Source organism: Bidens hawaiensis, unplaced genomic scaffold (assembly GCF_021521415.1).
Source record: "Bidens hawaiensis isolate Kalapana, Puna unplaced genomic scaffold, B.hawaiensis_p1.1 tig00022140_1, whole genome shotgun sequence".
Taxonomy (NCBI): Eukaryota; Viridiplantae; Streptophyta; class Magnoliopsida; order Asterales; family Asteraceae; genus Bidens; species Bidens hawaiensis.
In genome coordinates, this window is record NW_027493426.1 from 124,745 (window position 1) to 149,103 (window position 24,359).

Consider the following 24,359-nt stretch of genomic DNA (forward strand, 5'->3'; position numbering starts at 1 on the left):
AAAACAAAATAACGTAAACTAGAAAAGCAGGCACAAGACTCGGACTTTCTTAACTACTTGGCAACATCCTTATTCAATTTCCTTCCTTAAGAACCGTTAGACTCAATCAATCATATTAATTTGAATTATATATTAATACCCTCCTTTAATTCAAATTCTTGAACTCCCAACTGATGTCTGAAGTACACAAACTTTTGTCGTGACAATGCCTTAGTAAGAACATCAGCAACTTGATCTTCAGTTTTACAAAATTCCAATAAACTTGTTTTTGGGTAACCATCTCTCTTATAAAGTGATGTTTTAACTTAATATTCTTTGAGCGACCATGAAGCACCGGATTTTTGGATAAGCATATAGCAGACTTGCTATCACAGTAGATGGTTGTTGCATTTTCTTGTTTTACCCCTAAGTCTTCCAACATTCTTCTTAACCAGATTGCATGACAAGTGGCTCCTGTAGAAGCTATGTATTCAGCTTCAGTACTTGACAACGCCACTGTATGTTGTTTCTTTGAACTCCATGCTATCGCACCACTTCTAAGCGTAAACACATTAGCAGACACACTTTTTCTATCATCAAGACTTCATGCCCAGTCACTATCACTATATCCCAATAATTTTACTTCACAATTCTTTTCATACCATATTCCAAAATTGAGAGTACCAGCTACATATCTCAGAATTCTTCTAACTGCACCATAATGAAATTTGGATGGAGCCTGCATAAACCTTGAGGTCAACCCAACAGCAAAAGAGATGTCCGGCCTAGTATGAGTTAATACATAAGCCCACCAATCAAACTTCTATACACCGAGGCATCAACTTTATCAACTCCATCTTCTAGTTGCAACTTTTCACTTGTGTTCATTGGAGTTTCTTCTATATTACAGCCCATCATACCAAATCTTTTAAGCAGACCAGCCGCATACTTCTTCTTGGCTAACAAAAACACCGGATTTTGTTTGCTTTACTTCTAACCCAAGAAAATATTTGAGGTGGCCGATATCGGTCATCTCAAATTCCATCATCATCCCCTTCTTGAATTCTTCAATAAGAGTAGCACTTGAACTGGCATAGATTATGTCATCTACATAGAGACACACATAGATGACATCATCTGACTTCACACGCTTGACATACAAAGTGGGCTCATTGTTGCTTCTTATGTACCCATGAGAGATAAAATACGTATCAATGCGAGAGTACCAGGCCCTTGGAGCCTAATTGAGCCCATACAAAGCTTTCTTTAATAGATACACCTTTTCCATATGTCCTTCAACTTCAAAACCTTGAGGTTGATGGACATATATTTCCTCTTCAAGATCACCATTTAGGAAGGCAGACTTTACATCAAGTTGATGCAAGGTCCAACCCAATTGAGCAGCCGTGGCTAAAACGGTTCTTATGGTCTCAAACCTAGCCACAGGCGCAAAGGTCTCACTAAAGTCTATTCCTTTTTGTTGAGAATAGCCCTTAGCTACAAGCCTTGTCTTGTACCTGAGTATCTCACCTTTGGTACCAAGTTTAGTTTTGTATAACCACTTGAGGCCAACAATATTCTTATTCTTTGGTGGTGTAACTAACCTCCATATTTGATTCTTTTCAATTGCTTGTAGTTCTTCAATCATGGCTTGTCTCTATTCTTTTAATTTTGAGTCTTCTTCATAACTGGTTGGATCAGTTATGTTTAAAGCAAATTGACAAGCAGTATAGTCTTCCATTGGAGAGAAATTGTCATACACATCTTCCAGCCCTTTCAATTTTCTTGGTGGTGTGATGGAGTCGTGCATTGCTGATTCATAACTATCAGGGCTATTACTATGAGCATTTATCCCGGTAGAGGGTGTCACAGGTTCATCTTGTTTTTGCTGCATAGGCTGAGTGCCAGAAGAAGATGCACGAATAGAATTAACATAAACATTATAATTGGAAGTATCACCTGATTGAGGCAGGATGTCATTAACTCAGCATATTAATTTGTCATATTCAAGTTTGTCAATTTCGGTAACATGGTCCTTCAAATTTCTCTTAACCTCTTTAGTCTCTCAACAATGATTAGATATTCACCCACATAAATTCTCAAATGTTACTTACTTTTGTATTGTGTAATATCTTAATTTGGGAGGTTACAACTATTAAAAAAGTACTAAATATTTAACATACTTAACAACTTTTTGAACACTTAAAACATATATACACTCTTATAACCCACTTATAACATTAAAATACACTTAAAATTTACAAAATTAGGTATTAAATCAGTATTCAGGTGATTTAAAAACAGAAAATCGACATGCATTAAGTATAAGAAATTTATATATATCGGTTTATACTTTCACTTATAAGGTTTTATGTAAATTATCTAATCAAATTTAAAATCACAAACCGAAAAAAAAATAGGTGAATCAACTAATATATAAATAGGAATGAGTTATTATATGAAGAGAAAAAAAATTATAATGGAAAGAACTAATAATTTGTTGTCATGTGTCAAGTAGAGGAAGAGTATAAAAGGAAAACACATATTTTCTTTGGTCACATACAATGATGTTAATTCTTCCATCATTTTAAAACGTCTATAAGTTTTTCGATTGATATTTTTTTTTAAAAAAATTCATCATAATAAAAAACGTTTTTTAATCTTTAATAATGAGTATGACTTTGTTTTATACAAATAAAAAAAAATGTTTTTGTGTCTTTTTGTTTATTATTGTGCCTTATGTTCATCATTGTTTTTCTCTATTTATCATTTTGTCTTTATGCTTATCTTTGTGTTTTTTTTTTCCAAAAATGATGAAACCTGAAAAACACCGCTGTGTAATTATAATAGGTAAATATAAAGATAAAATAACAACTATATTAATACATAAAAGTATAAAACACAATGATTAATGCATATTATACAATAACATAAAACATAAAACACAATGGTGAATACATATTACACAATGATCTGAAATGTAAACAAAATGATAATTACATAATACACGAGGACTGAACATTGTACACAATGAACGTAATACGCAATGAATAAAACAAAATGATAAGCAGAAAGACACAATAACGAACAAAAGACAAAATGATAGACACAATGACATACGTTTTGTTTTGAATTTTATTTTTAATATGTGTAACGGTTGATAAACACAATGACCATAACTTATAACACAATGTAGAAAGCTCAATTTAAAAAACACAATGACAAACTAATAACATAATGTATAAAAACCAATTATTTTTTTACTTTTATACATTAATACGGTACTCATATTAAAGATAAAACCGTTTGTTATTATGATGACTTTTTTTATAAAATAATTGTCGTATGAAAACGTTGTGAACATTTTAAAATGATAGGATAATTGACTTGTGCGTTGCATGTGGAGAGATGATCTCAACAATCTGGACTATTCCAAATATGTCATTTCCATCCTTTTTTATTCTCAAATTAACCACAGACATTCAAATCTAAGATCAATAGACTAAATTACTTCTCACATTTATCGTTTTTTGTTTATTTTGTATTTTAATCTAACCCTATATAAATAAACTTATAATTTCATACAGTCAAACAGTCGTTCAAAAAACACTTAAACGGCTGTGATTAACCATCAAACAGCCGCTAACAAAAAAAAAACGACTGGGTTTGACCAAAAAAGTCATAATTTGAAAATTATTGGTTTGAATGTTCGCTTAGCTAATATCCAGACAACAGTTCTGACCAAGTATAGTCGAACTTTAAAACTTTTTGGTCAAATCGGTCATCTCACCTCTATCCAAACAACCGATCGATTTAAACGGATTGGGATTAGATGTCAAAATGTTTTGATCAAAACGGGTATCTGATCTCTATCCAGACAATCGTTTAAAACAATACGGGATTAGATGTCTATAGATCATCCTAGCTTTATAAACTTATAATTATAATCATCATGTACGATTCAAACTATATATAAATTATAAAATCAATATAAGTCTAGCGTTGATCAAATGCAATCGTAAGTTTTCATTTTTATCAAATGCAGCTGTACGTTTTATTACAGCCGCACATTTTACAACCAAGATAAGTATCACTTATCATAGTCGCGCGCATTTTAAAACATGATAAGCCCTAGCTGCGCATTTTACAACCAAGATAAGTATCACTTATCATAGTCGTGTGCATTTTAAAACAAGATAAGCCCGACTTCTCATTAGAGTTGTGTTGGCTCGCATTTTAAAATCAAGATAGCTATGACTGAAAATCTGAAATCCCGGATGGATTGTTGGGCAAGTCCGGTGCCAGTACCCCATGGTAATTAACAAATTTATGTCCAAAATTTGTGATTATGCATTTAGTGTTACTGGCACCCCATGGTAATTAACAAATTTATGTCCTAAATTTGTGATTATGCATTTAGTGTTACACCTTTTCGCTTCATTGTTTAGCAAGTCGCATGCTATGATGCTAAAACGCTTCACTCTATTTTCAAGTGACATTAAATAAGCAACTCTGTCATAATATTTTATTTTTTTAATTGTTACCAAGTTGCATGCTAATTAATATGCCAACTCTATTATCAGATGACATTAAACAAGGAATCTGATAATATTTTCAACTTGGTAACAGAGTTATTGGTATAGTCATCCATATAACAAATTACTAATTTACTACAACAATCGATAACAAAATTTTATCCAACATAAAAGTAATATTAAAAACAGATATTCAACACGTACACAAAAGCATTATCTCCCTGCCTGCTTTTATTGTTACACAAAAAAGCAAAAAAAAAAAAAAAGAAAGAAAAAAAAGGCTGCTCCAAATACTTATTACATGCAAAGTAACTTAGCTTCTCTTAACGTTCTAAGACACCATCAAAAGTCCACGTACAATCAGCTATTACATGCCGCAGGTGCATGCAAAACACGTGCATGGATTGCATTTGCAGTCTGATTCGTTACCCGCTGCCGCCACTCCTCCGGTACTGGTCTCCACTCCACTGCACCACCACACACATCAATAATTTCATCATAAATTTTACAAAATTACAGAATAAAAAAAAAAGATGAATATATAACGTACGTCTTACTATCTGCAACACCAAGAATAACAGTCTTGGTGGTAGTCATCTCATCAGGGACCGTTTCCGGGTACATCTTGCACCTGCATGCAACCAACGAAAATAAATTAAATACTTCACATCTAATCTCACACTGTTTTAAACGGTGTGTGTACGTTTTAAATAAAACAACATTTCAAATACCGACCGTCTATGGTTAAAACTGTCGTCTAGATTCCGTTTAACCAATATTTTCAAAGTTTTGACTTTAAAAAGTGACTTTCTTGATTAAAAAAAACACGGTTCAAGTGTTTTTGGTCATTTGATGATGTGAAATTAGATGGGATGGTGTAGAACTTACCCGCCACAGCTGCTACCGCACTTGCAGTCGGCCCCGCAGCCGCACTTTCCACCGCAGCAAGAAGACATTAATGTTGATTGCAAGATCGAGCGAGAGGTGTGAGATTTAGTTTGGAAAGTATCAAAGTAGTTCGGATAATATGGCGTTAAACCTCATGGCGATGCTATTTATAAGCAGACTGTAGTGATTATTAATCTCTACCGTCCACGTATCGGGGTCTATCGTCCAGGTGTAATTAATACGAGGCTGATTCATAAGTCCTATGTTGTCCGGATCTTATTTGTACTTGATTTATTTACTCACCGTTACGTAATATGAGCAAAAGAAAATGAATAATGGAATAAACTGAAATAACTTAGTTACCGTGTATTATTGAGTTTACCTCTTCCTCAACGAGAGGATAATTTATAAATATACATTTATGTGTGAGTTTGTGTGTACTATGTTGTGCTGTTTGTAATTGTCTTTTCTTCATTTTTTGTTTTCAGGTGTCACAGAGAATTGCTACGTGTCTTTGCTCTCAGCTAGGGGTGTTCAAAAGTATCCGAATCTGAATCCGTATCCGAATCATCCGATAATCCGTATTCGAACTATCCGAAATTTCGGATATCCGAAAATTCGGATATCCGAATTCCGGATATCCGAAATTTCGGATTCGGATATCAATTTTAAGATTTTTCGGATAGTTCGGATATCCGAAATATCCGAAATATTAAATTTAATATTTTTTGTTTATATATTATATTTGAATGTATGTGGATAATTTATGATATCTTGACTTTTCAAACAAAGGTACCTTCCCAAATCCCATGACTTCATTCTCTTTCTACATGTTCTAATTAACCCTAGATCTAAAATCCAAATGCTGGCCTCGTGTCTTCCCCATCAGTCCACCGCACCGTCTCAATTCACAAGCCCCATACTTCAAGTCGGTGTCACCTGGATGAACTAGCCGCTATAAACGAGTAATTCAGACAACGGATCTGATTTGCCATGGCCGCAACAGATCATATCTGGAATGGACATGGAGATAGAACGAAGATCTACGAATAAACAAGGTTTGTCCTTCATATGTAATGGAGAATGAGAGGGACGAGCAGTGGCAGTAGTTGGTGGATGACGGTGGATGCTGACGATGGACACCAGCTGTTCAAGTGATTTAGTTTTGAAAAGATTATTGAAAGTTAGAAATGGCATATTCATTCTTGATATTTTATGTTTGAAGTGTTGGATTTCGAGATATGTATAGTTTTGGTAATTAAAAAGGTTTTTTTTATTTCTTTTTCGGATATTCGGATATCCGAGGTTCGGATATCCGAAATTTCGGATTCGGATTCGGATAGTGATTTTCACTACCCGAAAGGTTCGGATATCCGGTTTTGAACAGCCCTACTCTCAGCCCACCGACTCACTGCTATTCCCCACTTTAATAGCATTTTATTTTTTTTTTATTTTCTATTGGTATGAGCATAACCTCTCAAATCAATACAGAATGAATAATCAATTAAAGAAGAGATAACTCAAACACTTGATTGGAATTAATTGATCAGTGAATGCATAAACTGAAAGCATTGAAGAACTTAAATACACAAAACAAAATAACGTAAACTAGAAAAGCAGGCACAAGACTCGGACTTTCTTAACCACTTGGCAACGTCCTTATTCAATTTCCTTCCTTAAGAACCGGTAGAATCAATCAATCATATTAATTTGAATTATATATTAATATTTTCTACCACCGCCTCTTGCAACCAACTCTTTGTTTCCATTCCACTGTTTTCACTTTTCACACCACCCTCCGTCTTCTTGCCGTCAGCACTGTTGCCGGGTTCGATTTCTGGCCTTTTGCTAGCAGTGGTGTGGTGTTGGCGGACGGTGGTTGATGGTCAGTGTTTACCGCGACGGTGACAGTGGTTGCTTATGATGTTATTGTTGGTGACTTGGTGTTACGATTGTTCATCACTTACTGTTTCCGGGTTCGATTTCCGAACCCTAGGCGGTGGTGGTTGTAGCGAACCCCTGGCCATGTGCGTCGGCTCCAAATAACGAAGTTGAACCGTTGAAGTAATCGATTACATAGCAAGCGAAATAGATGCTTCGGATTTTGTGATGGACTAACCACTCAAGTTCCGGCTGGTAAGATTTTATAAGAAATTTATTATCAATAAGCTCTAAAAATTATTAAAGTCATGATGGGCGCACACATATCTACATATATTCTAACACATGAACATTATCAAAGTATTCAAACTATATGCCAAATTAGATAAGATCATGCTCTGGCCAAAACAAGAATGAAGACATATATTTATGAATGACTAAATAAAACGGTTGGTTTCCTTCGGTTTTTATTGTTCCCAAATAAGTGCAGCTTTTCTTTTCTTTAGATATGATGCCTTTAAATCTTTGTAATTTAAAGAATTTAATATTCCTAATTATTTTAAACATGCAGGCACACATACTACATGAGTGGAGATGCATACAAGGAAGGAAGACCTGATTCTACAGGTGAAGAATCATTACATTTAAATCCTAATTAAGAAAGAGCCCTTTTAAATATATTACAATTATGAGGATCAAATATGGTTTATACTTTCTAATATCTTTCTGATTGAAACTGAAATATATTTTATGTTTTGATAGACCCGTGGAGTATTGGTTATGTCTTTGCAACTTTTAACTTGAAAAACATTTTTTACTCAGGCCTATTTTTTGCACATAGCAATGCCAATGAGTGGGTCTGTTTGTTTATTCGGATTTTGGAATTGATTGTGGATCTTGATTTTACTGAAGCTTTACTCGACAACTCCTTGGTAATTTGTTCTGCTTTTTACTTGTTATTCGATTTGCGTTTGGCTTATTTAATTGACAACTAACTTTTATTTATTTACCTTTTCATTTTTGCAGCTTTCTTTGAATCCAATCTTCCGTGTGCCTCTGCTACATGGATATCGACCTTTGGCTACGTTTCACCAAATTTCGTGTGCATCAAGTCAAATCGAAGAAATATTATCCAGAAATGTATGCCTGTTTTAGGGCTCTATTTAATGTTTGTTGTGATGGGTAATTTTCTAGCTTAGGTTCTGTTTGTAGGCATACAATTGAATTTGTCAATTTTGGGCTTAGAGTGGCAACAGTAATACAATCCATATTTTTAATAGAGGTCTCCCTTTCCATCATTTGAAGGAATTCAAATGAATTCAATCTGTTTTGGGTTGTGTTTTACATCTGTTGTGTTTCACCTCTGATGACTTCGCATTTGACAATGTTATTGTATTCACAATGACTATTTGATTACGTTTAGCCTAACGTAATTAGTAGTTGACTGATAATTTTATTGTTTAATATTCACAAGATTAATTGGTTGATTTGACTCATGGTTAGCATGTATTAGGGAATTGTTTTGTTTTAATATGAGGCAGAAGTTATTTAATGTTGGAAGGCTGGAAGGAGTCAATAAAACAGGTTGTTCAGGTTATAATGGATCATTTTAAGTATCTAATTTTAGGTGTGTGTATTGTTTTGAACCTTTTAGGTTCACAATATATAGCCATTGTTTTTTGCTTTGTTTGGACTAGCTGGTGCTTTATGTTGCTCGCATTAGCATTTTAGTAAGTTTACGGGTTTATTTTGGGGCTTGGTTTGCTTTGTCATGAACCCTACCGTTGAAATTGATCGCCACTGCCCCTGGCAACGCGGGGGGGGGGGGGTGTCAAACTACTAGTTATATATAAAACAACAAGGTACAACCAAATGTCAAAAGAATAAATGAAAACATAAATTACAATTAATTCATCTAATATCCCCCTTCAACCTGGACGGTGGCGGTCCAATGCTAAGTAATCGACGAAAGTATTGAAACTGGTTGTTGGGAAGATGCTTGGTGAATATATCTGCCACCTGAAGCTTGGTTGGAACAAACTTGGTATATAACTTTCCAGAAGATAAAAGTTCTCGTATAAAATGGTAGTCAAGATCAATATGTTTTGCTCATTTGTGGGAAACGGGATTTTGTGAAAGGAACAGAGCACTGCGATTGTCACAAAGAATGGTTTGACGATCTGGTGGTAACGCATGTAGTTCACGTAATAAATGAGTTATCCAAATGATTTATGCAGCTGTATTTGCCATAGCTCGATATTCAGATTCACAACTAGAACGAGAAACAATAGGTTGCTTTTTTTCACTCCACAAGATAAGATTCCCCCTCCCCCCAAAAAAAGGTAACGAAGGATGTGTTTGACTTCTTGGTAGTGAGTGATGTACATAAAATTATACATCTTTTTATCATCAAGTAATCTGTAAAAACTGCAACTTCTATCAAATAACATAGCTCAGAAAGCTACTTATCACATTAAAATGAAATTTCAGGTAAACCCAAGCCTTAAACGAAGAAACAAGCGAAAATATGAAGAAAAACGAAAGAAAACCCAAGAAAACCCCCAACCACGCCCCCGTGCCTCCCTAACCGTGCCCCCATGCTTCTGAACATAAGAAAAGACAAAAATATGCAAGAAAAGACAAATACTAGACAAAGAAGCACAGGGACGAGCCTTAGCAACCATGGGGCCGTCGTCATCTTTTAGATAAAGAGAAAAGAAATATCACATGTCATAAAAAAGCACGGGGCCGTGCCTCAGAGAGCACGCCCCCGTAGTGAGTAATTATGTATGATTTGACATAGAATTTAATGCATCTAGAAACCAGAACACGGGGGGCGTGCCTCCAGAAGCACGGGGCCATGCTCGCCTCTCCAGAATGCCTATAAATACTGGAGCATGTTGCATTGATCAAGGGTGATTGAAGAAAATCTCTAAACGGGGTTATCTTATAAAAATACCCATATTGAAGATCTTGTGGAGAGTTTGATGGCTTGGAGATAACCATTGTTATCCATCATCATCATCATCCATCATCATCATCATTAAGAAGGAAGATTCATCCATATTTGGTTAGATTGTTCTAGTTTAATCATGTGTTTGTTATCATCATCTCTTTTAATGTTCATAACAATGCTTGTTATGAGCTAAACTCCATTTACAATCTAAAATCTATGAAGAAGCTTTGTTTTACTTGATGATTATGTGAAACATGTGGTTTAGTTTGGTATAATACATGGTTATTTTGCAATTATCCTTTGATGAAGAAATGTTTTATCACTTTAACTCAATACATCAAGGTTGATGATTAACAATCATTCATGTTCACTCATGTTCTTGGAAACTAGAAATGGTAAAAAGAATACTTTGATAACTTATTCAAGATAAAAACATGGATCCTTATGCTGTACTTAGAAATGATGATATATAAGTTATGATCTATTTCTCTAGTTTTGATAACTCTAAAATAACATTGTTAACACGATTGCTTAGGTTATCATGCAAGTTAAGGAAATCATATGTTAATGAAATGTGTAATTATAATCTAATTAAATTAACCAAGGGGAGGTTGTCTGAGTTAACTACAACCACTCGAAGTTGTTAGGATTGGTATATGAGAAATCGAACTCAATCCTAATTGTTCTACTATACCAAACTGCTTGTCTACTAAAATTGACATTCTCGTGGTAGCATGATATTAAGCATAGGATGGACTTGAAAATACGCATGCTACTTTCTTCTATGTCATATAATATGTTCACTTAGAAATGAGAGACTATTCTATCATATTATTAGGACAAGTTTATCACATGTTTATTTAATAATCAAGGAAAAATGGAGTGGATTCTTGTTCTTAGATGGTAACCTTCATATAATTGAATTACTCACTTAGAATTTCTCTTCTTGTCACCTATATATTATATATATAAGTATTTCTATTTTACAAAAAGTTTGAAAATCAACCTCAAAATGATTAAACCCTCTGATTAAAGTATGACGAAGATTCATTATTAGAAGCATTTGTGTCCACGGATCGATACTTGGTTCTTACCAATACTATTCTACATATACGATAGGTACACTAGCCTCTTTTGTGTGTGTTTAGTCTTAGTAGAAATCACTTTTATAAATTTAAAACACTATCTTGTGCGAAAGCTAAATTATTCGATTCTAACCATTTTAACAACTACACGCAGCACACATCAAGTTTTTGGCGCTGTTGCCGGGGACACGGTACGTTTTTAAGAACGATCTAAGTTTTAATTTAATAGTTGTTTATAATTGTACAAATTTTTAACTTTTATTTCATTTTATTTTTACTAACTATTATATTAGAATTTTGTTTTTTGTTTTTTTTAAAGCTAGCCTAACCTTTACTTTAACTAGCTTATACCTTAGTTTAATTTTAAAATAGCTTATCCTAACTTTTAGTTTAACTTCAACTAACCTTTAGTTTAATTTAATTAGTTTAAATTTGATTTCACCCCATGTATGTCCTCTACATTCAAACCTAAGCTTGTTTCTCCAATTTCTGAACTGGAAAGACCCTTTCGTCGACGAGCACGTAAACGGACTGCAGAAACCGCCGAAACAATCAAAGACGAGTCAGTAGATGCCACGACATCCGGAGAAAATGAAACTGAAGAAATGATGGAAGCACAAAACAATGAACCAAACATGAGCCAGTATGCTAAGCCAACTCTCGAAGGCTACGACAATGAAGTGGCTCCAACCGATATCACCGAACATTTCGAAATCAAATCAAGCACCATTCATATGGTAGAAAATTCAGTTCGATTTCATGGTCTCCTCGACGAAGACCCTCTTTCTCATATATCTCGATTCCTACGAATCTGCGGAACCTTTAAAATTCAAAACTGATTAGAAGATCATATCAAACTTAAACTCTTTCCTTTCTCTCTAAGGGGTCAAGCCTTAAAATGGATAGAATCTCTTCCTTCTGGTTCCATCACCAATTGGGACCAGATGGTTGAACAGTTTCACCTGAAATACTTTTCGCCTGATAAAACTGCCAAATACCGAGCCGGCATTACCGGATTCCGGACCGATGATGATGAGTCGTTACACGCAGCATGGGAGAGATACAAAAGTCTTATGAGAAGATGCCCACACCATGGACTGAGCATATGGTTACAAGTACAAACTTTCTTTGACGCACAATCCAGTCAAAACAAACAGGTCACCGACTAGGTCGCCGGTGGAGACCTGGGATCCAAATCACCTAACGAAGCATTTGAAATCATGGAGAAGGCCGCAAAGAAGAGTTTCACTTATAACTTCACACCCCGACCAAAGGCGGCGGAACATGCCGGGGTGCAACGGATTGCCCAAAAACACATTACACTATTTAAAGTGTCAATATTTAATCAACTCATTTAAATTCACAAAATCATAACGAGTCACATAACATGTTCATACAATAACCGCATTCAAATATAGAAAATAATATATTTTTCATTTTTCTAATAACCTAATAGTCTTGATAACATTTTTCTTCAAGTCATCGAGTCAACCCAAAGTCAAACCTGTAACATTGCATAAAATAGAATTTATCAACACAAAGGTTGGTGAGCAATTTCATAGTTTTGAAACAATATGTATATAATAGGAAATTCCACAACTTGTATACAAAACAATAAATAATAGCAACAATTTAGATAATAAAATCGTTAATAAGAATACATTAACGACACCTTGCTATAAGGGGATGCCAAATATTCTAGGATTTATATGAAATCGTTAATAAGAATACATTATCGACACCTTTCTATAAGGGGATGCCAAATATAATCGGATTTATGAATCAACCAACCAAAAACGGTAAACACATTAGCATTAAAGCATGTAAGCATATAACTCCAAGTCGAACATTTATTTAAGTAAATTATACAACATAGTTTGTGGTTTAAGACTCAAGTATAAAACATTTAGTTTGAATAAGTATGAAATATCACCCCCAAAACGAAAGATGGAAAACAGGGGATGAAAGTACTCACAATCAAGTAATAAACTTGAAAGATTGGTGATTTGGAGATTAACCGGAACGACGAGTTTAACGAACAAAGCCTAAAAGAAAAGAAGTCTTGTATTAGAAAAGTTGTCTTGGAAGTCTTTAAATATAAATAAATAATAAGAAATGTAAACAATTAAAGTTTAAGGTTTAAAATTTAAATATTTAAGAAGTCATAACAATAGTCCTTTAAAAATATAAGTTTGCTCGAAACCGGGTTAAAGTATCTACCCCTTAATTTTACTCAACCTATGTTAAGTAATAAGGTGAGTAAAAATTCAAGAATGCAAGTCCCTTTATAATGTAGATATTAAAACGGGTTTTAACGAGTGTTCGGGTTGTTGGTTCTGGTCTTGGTAATTGGTTAAACCCAAAGTCAGCTTTCCAAAATAACGAATGTTATGAGATAACTCAATAAAACTTAAGAAGACTTAACCAAGTATGGAGTTCTATTATTTTAGAACTAACAACTTCCGTTAAGCGGGTGCTCGGTTTTGTCGGTCCAAACTTTGTTATAAGATCAAGTTTGATTCAACATTCCGAGTACTTTAAGAAAATAATTAAAATCAGTTTGTAAAATATTTTTAAATAAATATACAAGTCTTGATAGCTAGAAACACACTTGTGTGTCTTAAGCGAGTGAGATCAGTTTAGTTTGGTTTTTATCTTGAAATAAGGTCAAGAATGGTTACCACATGCCCAATCATCAAAGTACTTGTATAATAATTTATAAATGATGATACTTAAGTTTTACAACCAAAAAGTCAACAATAAAGTCTTTAAACATGATGATACTTAGGTTTTCGGTTCAGATCTTGTTTCGAGTTAAGACCGAGGTTAGATTCTACAAACCCATAACCATGGAACTCATAAAAATGGTTTTTAGAAACTTAAATCTAACATAAAGCATGTTTATACAATTATTTAACAAAACTAGTAAATAAAGTTTGGTTTACGGTTTAGAGCTATTTACGGTTAAACTGAGGCTAGTCTCTTGAAACCCATAACCATGGAACTCAAAAAATATTAAATACAAACTAAAATACTTAAACTTTAAGCAAGACTAGTAAGCATTAAAAGAAATATGGTATAATCAAGGACTATAATGAGTCCTCCATGAAGCCTTGCCTTGTAGCGTATCACCTCACCTGACCATGGCCGGAGAAGGTGAAAGCCGAAGGTAAAAAGGGGATGCATATAATATATATGTTGTACCACAAGGTTAAGTATCAAAACAAAATTTAAAGAATGGTTCTTGCTTGATTATTAAGAAACCTTGAAGAGTTGAAGTTGTGTTCTTTGTTTGGGAGAGAAAAGATGAGAAATGAACAAGCTGGAAATGAAAGAGATGAGCTTGTTTATAAAGAAAGAGTGAAGGGTTGGTTATAAAGGTCTTTTCTGGTTTGCATGAAATTGGGTAGGTTTAAATGGCCAAACAATGCATAAACAAAAGACGATTTAGGCCCCCGAAGTTCGTTTTAAGTCATTTAGAAGCGTTTTAAAAGTCGTAAAAGGTGTTTTCAAAATCCGACAAGTGTGAGAAAATATTGTATCATAAAATCCATCATTTTGATAATATTGAAGGTTTCGGTTTACAAAACGGGTCGGTTTACATGATAAACAAATACAAAACGAATATACATGACCCGAAATTGACGAATGTCACAGTATCCCCTACTTTCGGGAATTTCGTCCCGAATTAAGATGAATATGATGATACAAACAAGTGTGGATACTTGTCCTTCATTGTGTCTTCTCGTTCCGAAGTGAACTCTGCGCCGCACCGTGATTCCAATCGAATTTTGACTAACCGAGTATGACTACACTTGGTTTTCTTCTCATTGCGATGCATGATCTCAACGGGTCGTTCAACCATGATCATTGACTCATCGACATGCACTTCGTCGAGAGGTATTTGGAGATTACCCTTGGCTAAGCACTTTTTAAGATTTGAAACATGAACATTTGGATGAACACCGGTAAGATCCGCCGGTAGTCCGAGTCGATAAGCTACTTTCCCAACCCTTTCGAGGATCTTGAAAGGTCCAACGAAACGAGGAGCTATTTTTCCGTTCTTTCCAAAACGGACTACCCCCTTCCAAGAAGATACTTTAAGAAGGACAAGATCGTCAACATTAAATTCGATCGGTTTTCGCTGTTTGTTGGCGTAACTCTTTTGACGAATTCTAGCGGCTAGAAGATTCTTACGGATTTGATCGATAACGCCGGTGGCTTCTTTGACCATTTCAGGTCCTGTTATTTGAGATTGACTTATTTCATTCCAACTGATCGGAGAACGACATTTACGACCGTAAAGAGCTTGAAAATGAGCCATACCAATGCTAGAATAGAAACTGTTATAATAAGAAAACTCAATAAAAGGAATGTGAGAATCCCAATTCTCACCGAAATCAAGAACACACGCTCGTAGCATATCCTCGAGTGTTTGAATTGTACGTTCGGATTGTCCGTCCGTTTGAGGATGATAAGCGGTGCTAAGTTCGAGACGTGTTCCCAAGGTTTCTTGAAGTGATCGCAAAAATGAGAAGTAAAACGACCATTGCGATCGGAGATGATAGTCAATGGTAATCCGTGTCGGCACACAATTTCCCGAACCTAGATTTGAGCAAGTTTCTCAAAAAATGACTTTTCGCGGATTGGAATGAAATGAGCAGATTTGTTAAACGATCGATGATCACCCAAATACTATGGTTTCCTTTTTGGGTGTTGGGTAATTTAGTGATAAAGTCCATAGCAATGTCTTCCCATTTCCAAACGGGAATCGGTGGTTGCTCGAGTAGACCAAAAGGTCTTTGATGTTCGGCTTTGAACTTTGAACAAGTAAGACATTTAGATACATACAATGTTACGTCCTTTTTCATACCCGGCCACCAAAAGGTAGCACGAAGATCGAAATATATCTTATCCGCACCGCGATGAACGGAATATCGCGACTTATGAGCTTCGTCGAGTATACAAGAACGAAGGTCATCGTGATCGGGAATCCATAAACGATTGAGAAAATACAAAAGACCTCCGGGCTTAGTTTCGAGTTGAAGTTCGGCTACACTTCGTCATACATGTTACCTTCTTCAATGGAGGTACGTTGAGCTTTAAAGATATGGATTTGAAGATCGGTTTTGAACAACAACGCTTGAAAGCATAACAGATTTAACATTAATCTTTCGACTTAGGGCGTCGGTGACGACATTCGCTTTACCGGGGTGGTAGAAAATCTCGCAATCATAATCACTAAGTAATTCGGCCCATTGTTGTTGTCTCATGCTGAGATCCTTTTGGTCAAAAATATGTTGAAGGCTTTTGTGATCGGTAAACACAACACATTTTGAACCGTAAAGGTAATGTCTCCAGATTTTGAGAGCGAAAACGACGACACCAAATTCGAGATCATGAGTCATATAATTCTTCTCTTTGACCCTAAGTTGCGTTGATGCGTAAGCAATGACTTGACCTCGTTGCCTGAGAACACAACCAAGACCTTGATGAGATGTATCGCAAAATACAACAAAATCATCGTTTCCATCGGGAAGGGTTAGAACGGGAGCATTGCAAAGCATGTCCTTGAGTGTAAGAAAGGCTTCTTCTTGTTTTGATCCCCAATCGAATGGTTTTCGTTTATGAGTGAGGGAGGTGAGGGGTAAAGAGATTTTGGAAAAGCTTTGAATGAATCGCCGATAATATCCTGCCAAACCGAGGAAATATCGAATTTCCGTGGGACTCGTTGGAGTTTTTCAATCCTTAACGGCCTCAATTTTAGCGGAATCAACATGAATACCTTTGTCGTTTAAGATATGTCCAAAAAATTGAACTTCCTCTAGCCAAAATTCACATTTTGAGAACTTGGCATAAAGTCGTTCATTTCTAAGGAGCTCGAGAATGGAACGCAAGTGATGCTCATGTTCGGCTTTGGTTTTGGAAAAGGTAAGGATGTCATCAATAAAGACAATGGCAAATTTATCAAGCAATGGTTTGCAAACGTGGTTAATGAGATCCATAAACACCGCGGGTGCGTTGGTTAACCCGAAGGGCATGACCAAAAATTCGAAATGTGCATATCGAGTACGGAAAGCGGTTTTTGGAATGTCTTCTTCGCGAACACGCAACTGATGATAACCGGATCGAAAATCAATTTTTGAGAAAAAAGTTGCGCCTTGAAGTTGGTTGAAGAGATCGTCGATTCGTGGCAAAGAATAACGATTTTTAATAGTGAGTTTGTTAAGTTCTCGATAATCGATATTAAAACGGGTTTTAACGAGTGTTCGGGTTGTTGGTTCGGGTCTTGGTAACTGGTCAAACCCAAAGTCATCTTTCCAAAATAACGAATGTTATGAGATAACTCAATAAAATTTAAGAAGACTTAATCAAGTATGTAGTTCTATTATTTTAGAACTAACAACGTCCGTTAAGCGGGTGCTCGGTTTTGTCGGTCCAAACTTTGTTATAAGATCAAGTTGGATTCAACATTCCGAGTACTTTAAGAAAATAATTAAAATCAGTTTATAAAATATTTTAAATAAATATACAAGTCTTGAAAGCTAGAAACACACTTGTGTGTCTTAAGGGAGTGAGATCGGTTTAGTTCGGTTTTATCTTGAAATAAGGTCAAGAATGGTTACCACATGCCCAAACATCAAAGAACTTGTATAATAATTTATAAATGATGATACTTAAGTTTTACAACCAAAAAGTGAACAATAAAGTCTTTAAACAAAAGTTCAGTTTTCGGTTCGGATCTTGTTTCGGGTTAAGACCGAAGTTAGATTCTACAAACCCGTAAACATGGAACTTATAAAAATGATTTTTAGAAACTTAAATCTAACATAAAGCATGTTTATACAATTATTTAACAAAACAAGTAAACAAAGTTCGGTTTACAGTTTGGAGCTATTTACGGTTAAACCGAAGCTATTCTCTAGAAACCCATAACCATGGAACTCAAAAAATATGAAATACAAACTAAACTACTTAAACTTTAAGCTAGACTAGTAAGCATTAAAAGAAATATAGTATAATCAAGGACTATAATGAGTCCTCCATGAAGCCTTGCCTTGTAGCGTATCACCTCACCTGACCATGGCCGGAGAAGGTGAAAGCCGAAGGTAAAAAGGGGATGCATATAATATATATGTTGTACCACAAGGTTAAGTAACAAAACAAAAATTAAAGAATGGTTCTTGATTGATTATTAAGAAACCTTGAAGAGTTGAAGTTGTGTTCTTTGTTTGGGAGAGAAAAGATGAGAAATGAACAAGCTGGAAATGAAAGAGATGAGCTTGTTTATATAAGGAAAGAGTGAAGGGTTGGTTATAAAGGTTCTTTTATGGTTTGCATGAAAATGGGTATGTTTAAATGGCCAAACAATGCATAAACAAAAGACGATTTAGGCCCCCGAAGTTCGTTTTAACTCATTTTAGAAGCGTTTTAAAAGCCGTAAAAGGTGTTTTCAAAATCTGACAAGTATGAGACAATATTGTAACATAAAATCCACCATTTTGATTATATTGAAGGTTTCGGTTTACAAAACGGGTCGGTTTACATGATAAACAACTACAAAACGAATATATGATTGACCCGAAATTGACGAATGTCACATATAACCCACCAATATCTACACAAACACACAAAGGAATGCACCACGTCGATTCCAACACTCTTGTCACTGCACAGCTTGAAGCCCTTTCTAAACAATTCGAACAACTACAAGCCGAACTATCAAAAACCAAGATCATATGTGACACCTGTGGAGGAACCCAAAAGACAATTGACTGCAAATAAGTTGTTATGGCTATGGAAGAAGTTGACTTCATCACCCGTCAAAATAATGCTTTCAGCAACAACTACAATCTCGGTTGGAGAAACCACCCGAATTTCAGTTGGAAGGACGGAGGTAACACTCAAACCCTACCCGGATTCGAAAAAGGCCGATGAATCAATCTTTCTAGCCTAAACCACAATTTCAAGAACAAAGTTCTATTAGCCATCAAAATCCGAGCTACTCAAAAATCGAAGAAATGTTGATCCAAATCATGACAGAAACAAATGAAGTAGAAAAGAAAGCCGATAGAGTTGTTCATATCAGTGGAGTATTATGGAAGCATGAAGCTGATCTAAAAAGTCAACAAGCATCATTGTAGAATATGAAGACTAAAATCGGACAAATTGCCCGACAATTATCTGAATGACCACCTGGCGCTCTTCCAAGAAACACGATCACAAATCCGAAGGCGACAACCAACGCTGTCGCATTAAGAAGTGGCACGACCACTGTTGCCTCACCAACTTCAGAACCCGTTATGGAGAAGGAAACCCCTGACAAAACACAGGAGATACTAGTTCCAACAGGCACCATACAACCTAAGGAACCAGTCCGGACTTATGTTCCACCTTTTCCATACCCTAGATGGCTGAAACATGAGAGATTGGAAAATCAGTACGGTTTGTTCTTAAAACTCTTCAAACAACTCCACATCAACATCGCTTTCGTCGAAGCCATTGCTCAAACGCCGAAATACGCAAAGTTTCTCAAAGAAGTGCTAACAAACAAAAGGAAGCTGGAGGAGCTCTCGCATGTCACCCTGAGTGAAGAATGCTCGGCTGTCCTCCAAAACAAGCTGCCACCAAAGATGACCGATCCAGGGAGCTTTACTATCCCTTGTCTCATAAGAAATTTGTCTGTTAGCAATGTCCAGGCTGACCTAGTAGCTAGTATTAACTTAATGCCTTATGCAGTTTTTGCAAAACTAGGGATAGGAGAACCAAAGCCCACCCGCATGAGCATTCAGTTAGCTAACCGATCCATTAAATATCCTCGAGGCATTGTTGAAAACATGCTTGTCAAAATTGACAATTTTTTCCCAGTAGATATTGTAATTCTAGACATGGAGGAAGACAAAGTATACATCTTATTTTAGGAAGATCCTTTTTAGCCACTGCAAAGGCTATCATTGATGTTTGCATCGGCATGCTCACTCTCAGGGTTAATGACGAGGCAAACACTTTTGACATAGGAAAATCTATGCAACATCCGCAACATCACGATGACACATTATACTGTGTTGACATCATCGATTCTATCGTGAGTTGCTATGTGCGGAAATCTTCCCTTAACACCCCATTAGATATATAAATCTTAACTGACACTATTACCAAACCCATTGTAGAAAACGATAATCTTAATACTATAAATAACTATTAGGAAACATCAGAAGTAGTATCTGAGATCATCGTATATAATGAAAAACAGAAACCATTAATCAAAGAACCACCCGACTTAGAATTAAAAGAACTCCCAAATCATCTCGAATACGCTTTTCTAGAAAAAGACTCTCTACTCCCAGTAATTATTTCATCTCACCTTTAAAGAAGAGAAACACAAACTTCTTAAGGTTCTAAGAAACCATAAGAAGTCTATCGCGTGGAAGATCATAGATATCAAGGGAATCGGTTCTTCTTTTTGTACTCACATAATCCTCATGGAGGAAGAATACAAACCCGTGGTCCAACATCAAAGACTTCTTAATCCAAACATGCGAGATGTGGTGAAGAAGGAAGTAACCAAACTCCTTGATGCCAGATTAATCTACCAATCTCATATTCACCTTGGGTTAGTCCAGTTCAAGTATTACCCAAAAAGGGAGGAATGACAGTTGTAATGAACGAGAAGGACGAGATGATACCAATGAGGACCTTCACAGGCTGGCGAGTTTGCATTGATTACCGGAAGCTTAATGACGCCACAAGAAAAGATAATTTTCCACTTCCATTTATCGATCAAATGCTTGAACGTTTTTTAAGAAAAATGTTCTACTGTTTTCTTGAAGGATTCTCCGGATACTTTCAAATTCCCATCGCTCCTGAGGATCAGGAGAAAACCACCTTTAGATGTCCGTATGGAACCTTCACCTACCGAAGAATGCCATTTGGACTATGTAATGCTCCTGCCACCTTCCAACGTTGCATGGTGAAATGACCAAACACTCTATGGAAGTTTTCATGGACGACTTCTTAGTCTTTGGAGATTCCTTTGATCATTGTCTTAAAAACCTAGACAAAATGTTCGCTAGGTGTGAAGAAGTGAATTTAGTACTAAACTGGGAAAAATGCCACTTTATGGTCAAAGAGGGCATTGTTCTCGGTCACAAAATACCCCAAGCAGGACTAGAAGTTGATAGGGCAAAAATCGAAACCATATCCAAAAAACCGCCACCAACTTTAGTCAAAGCCATTAGAAGTTTTCTAGGTTATGCAGGATTCTAACGTCGTTTCATAAAAGACTTTTCCAAAATCACTAGACGTATGACCAAACTTCTGGAAAAAGACGCACCATTTTTCTTGTCTGAAGAATGTGTTGAATCATTCAACATATTAAAAGACAAACTTGTAAACACACCGATCATGACTAGTAAAACGTTTGCAGTTGGAGCCATACTCGGAAAACGCAAAGAAAAACATTTTCACCCAATTTATTATGCTAGTAAAACTTTTAACGATGCTTGACGTAGATGTCGTGCTCTAATCAAAAACAAGTATTTATGAAGCTTAAATAGCTATAACTAGTATGGGTAAGTAAGGTCGTCTCCACATGGAATCAGTGGAAAGTGCAAGTAAAGTTCATGATTATTACATAATTAAATAAGGTGGACAGACGATGTCAAGCAGTTTATTAAGAGATTATAATAACACACGATTACTTTTAAACCTGTAAACAATTATGAGAGAAAGATTCACTTCAAGTTCAGGTAAAGAGATAACCGACTAATAAGAGATTCTTTAAGATTAATTGCGCAGTAATTGATTAACCTAACAGTTGGGTTGTGAGGACAAATGATACCCTAACCGAATTGTTGACACAACTGAACTCCGGTTTACCCAATTACCAGTTTAATGTATGAAAATCAATTATAAGCAATGACTAACCTAAAGTGAATACAGTGGTTTAGCCTGACATCGGCATCACGAAGGATTCGCTTATCTGATGAGATGACGAAAGAATGCGATGAACGGACGAACCGGAGGCTTCAGGATGATGCAATATCGTCCTAGGGCTTGTACTTGGTTGAAGGAATGAAGGATATCTCGAATGGGGCTGAAAACTCAATATATTAATGTTAGGTTTAATTTCCCGTCTAAAGGACTTTAGCGCGCCGCTAAAGTCCAGGGGGAGACCTTAGAGCCGCGCTAAGGTGTACTTTCCTGATGTGTGACTTTAGAGTAGCTCTAAGGTCCCTTAGCGCCGCGCTAAGGGTGTCTGACACATCCTCTTCATTTTTCTTCTATTATTTTGCATAGGAAAGAGTGCCAATCATCATGAGTCTTCTATATCTTCGTTCCAAACCCGTAATTCATCCCGATAAGCATCCTTAACGCCAAATATCCTGAAACACATAAAACACTCTTGAAGTACCAAAGTTCACATAATATTTAAACTAAAAGTAAACAAATAATAACATAATATACATGACTTTTACCCGACCATCAATGCACAAGAAAATTACACCAAAACAGAAAAAAAGTTATTAGTAGTAGTTTCTGCCTTTGAAAATTTTTGATCCTACCTAGTTCTTTCCAAAACCATAGTTTACATCGACCATGCCGCAATACGATATCTCTTCAACAAGCAAGATGCTAAACCGAGACTTATCCGATGGATTCTATTACTCCAAGAGTTCGACATAGAAGTCAAAGACAAGAAAGGAGCAGAGAATGTAGCCATAGACCATCTCTCACGGTTAGAATGCCCAACTTCAAAAGAACATCACGAGGAAATTATCGATGACAATTTTCCACATGAATTTCTCATGCATATCCAAGCAGTCATGCCAAAAGAAGATGAAAGTCCTTGGTTTGACGATTTTGTGAACTATTTAGCCTGTAGAATCCTAAGGAAGGGGCTAACTCATCAACGACGGAAGAATTCATTTCCGACCTTAAGTTCTATTTTTGGGAAGATCCGACCAAGTTGTTCGTTGGTGTGTATCAGGGAAGTAAGCCTTAGATATTCTCAAACATTGCCATGAAGGACCTACTGGTGGACACCACAGTACCGGCACCACGGTCAGGAAAGTGTTTGATGCAAGATTTTCTGGCCCACCATATATAAGGACACACATGCTTTGATCCAAGCATGTGATGCTTTTCTAAGAGTCGGAAACATCTCAGCAAAAAATGAGATGGCTCAAAAGGCATTCAAATATGTGAAGTCTTTGATGTATGAGGAATAGATTTCATGGGCCCATTTCCTAACTCATTCGGAAATAAAGTACATCCTTGTAGTATTCGAATACGTGTATCAATGGGTAAAAGCAAAAGCTCTTCCCACTAATGATGTTCACGTGGTTTTATGATTTCTGAAAAATTTATTCCTTTCGGTACTCCGAAAGCCCTAATCAACGACAGAGGTACTCACTTCTGTAACACTCTAGTGGACAAAGTCTTAGCATGATATGGATTTCACCACCGACTTGCAACACCATTTCACCCTCAGACTAGTGGGCAAGTAGAAGTCTCGAATCGAGGAATAAAAAGGATCTTTGAAATAACTATAGGAATGAATCCCAAAAATTGGGCAGAAAAGTTAGATGACGCTTTGTGGGCCCTTAGGACATCCTACAAAACCCCCATAGAAACAACACCTTTCAAACTTGTTTATGGGAAAACATGTCATGTACCCGTAGAACTGAAGCACAAATCTTACTGGGCTCTTAGAGCAGTAAATTTTGATCTAATGTCCGTTAGTAAAAACCGGGAAGATCAAATTCACGAGCTAGAAGAACTAAGAGCACTGGCCTATGAAAACTCCTGGTTATACAAAGAAAATACTAAGAGTTTACACGATGCCCATTTAAAAGGAAACAAGAAATTTCAAGTTTGGCGATTGTGTACTGTTATATAACACACGTTTACGTCTTTTCCCAGAAAAATTAAAATCTCGTTGGTTGAATCAGTTTTTGACTATGGGACAGTCGAAATTTCAAATTCTGACAGCCACAAGTTCAAAGTTAATGGACATCGATTACCACCGTACAT

At 35.9% G+C, this 24,359-nt stretch overlaps 1 protein-coding gene and 1 long non-coding RNA gene across 2 annotated transcripts; one reads left to right on the forward strand and one right to left on the reverse strand.

The window, feature by feature from the left end:
- Positions 1-4,821: 4,821 nt before the first annotated feature.
- Positions 4,822-5,711, reverse strand: LOC143564645 (metallothionein-like protein type 2). Its single transcript, XM_077051858.1, has 3 exons — positions 5,403-5,711; positions 5,065-5,145; positions 4,822-4,981 (listed from the first exon to the last, which is right to left on the reverse strand). The coding sequence occupies exons 1-3, from the start codon at positions 5,468-5,470 to the stop codon at positions 4,882-4,884; spliced, it is 249 nt and encodes an 82-aa protein (XP_076907973.1). The 5' UTR covers positions 5,471-5,711; the 3' UTR covers positions 4,822-4,881.
- Positions 5,712-7,781: 2,070 nt separating this feature from the next.
- Positions 7,782-8,497, forward strand: LOC143564646 (uncharacterized). Its single transcript, XR_013140910.1, has 3 exons — positions 7,782-7,910; positions 8,106-8,215; positions 8,310-8,497. It is a non-coding gene; the product is annotated as an uncharacterized LOC143564646 (long non-coding RNA).
- The last annotated feature ends 15,862 nt before the right edge of the window (positions 8,498-24,359 follow it).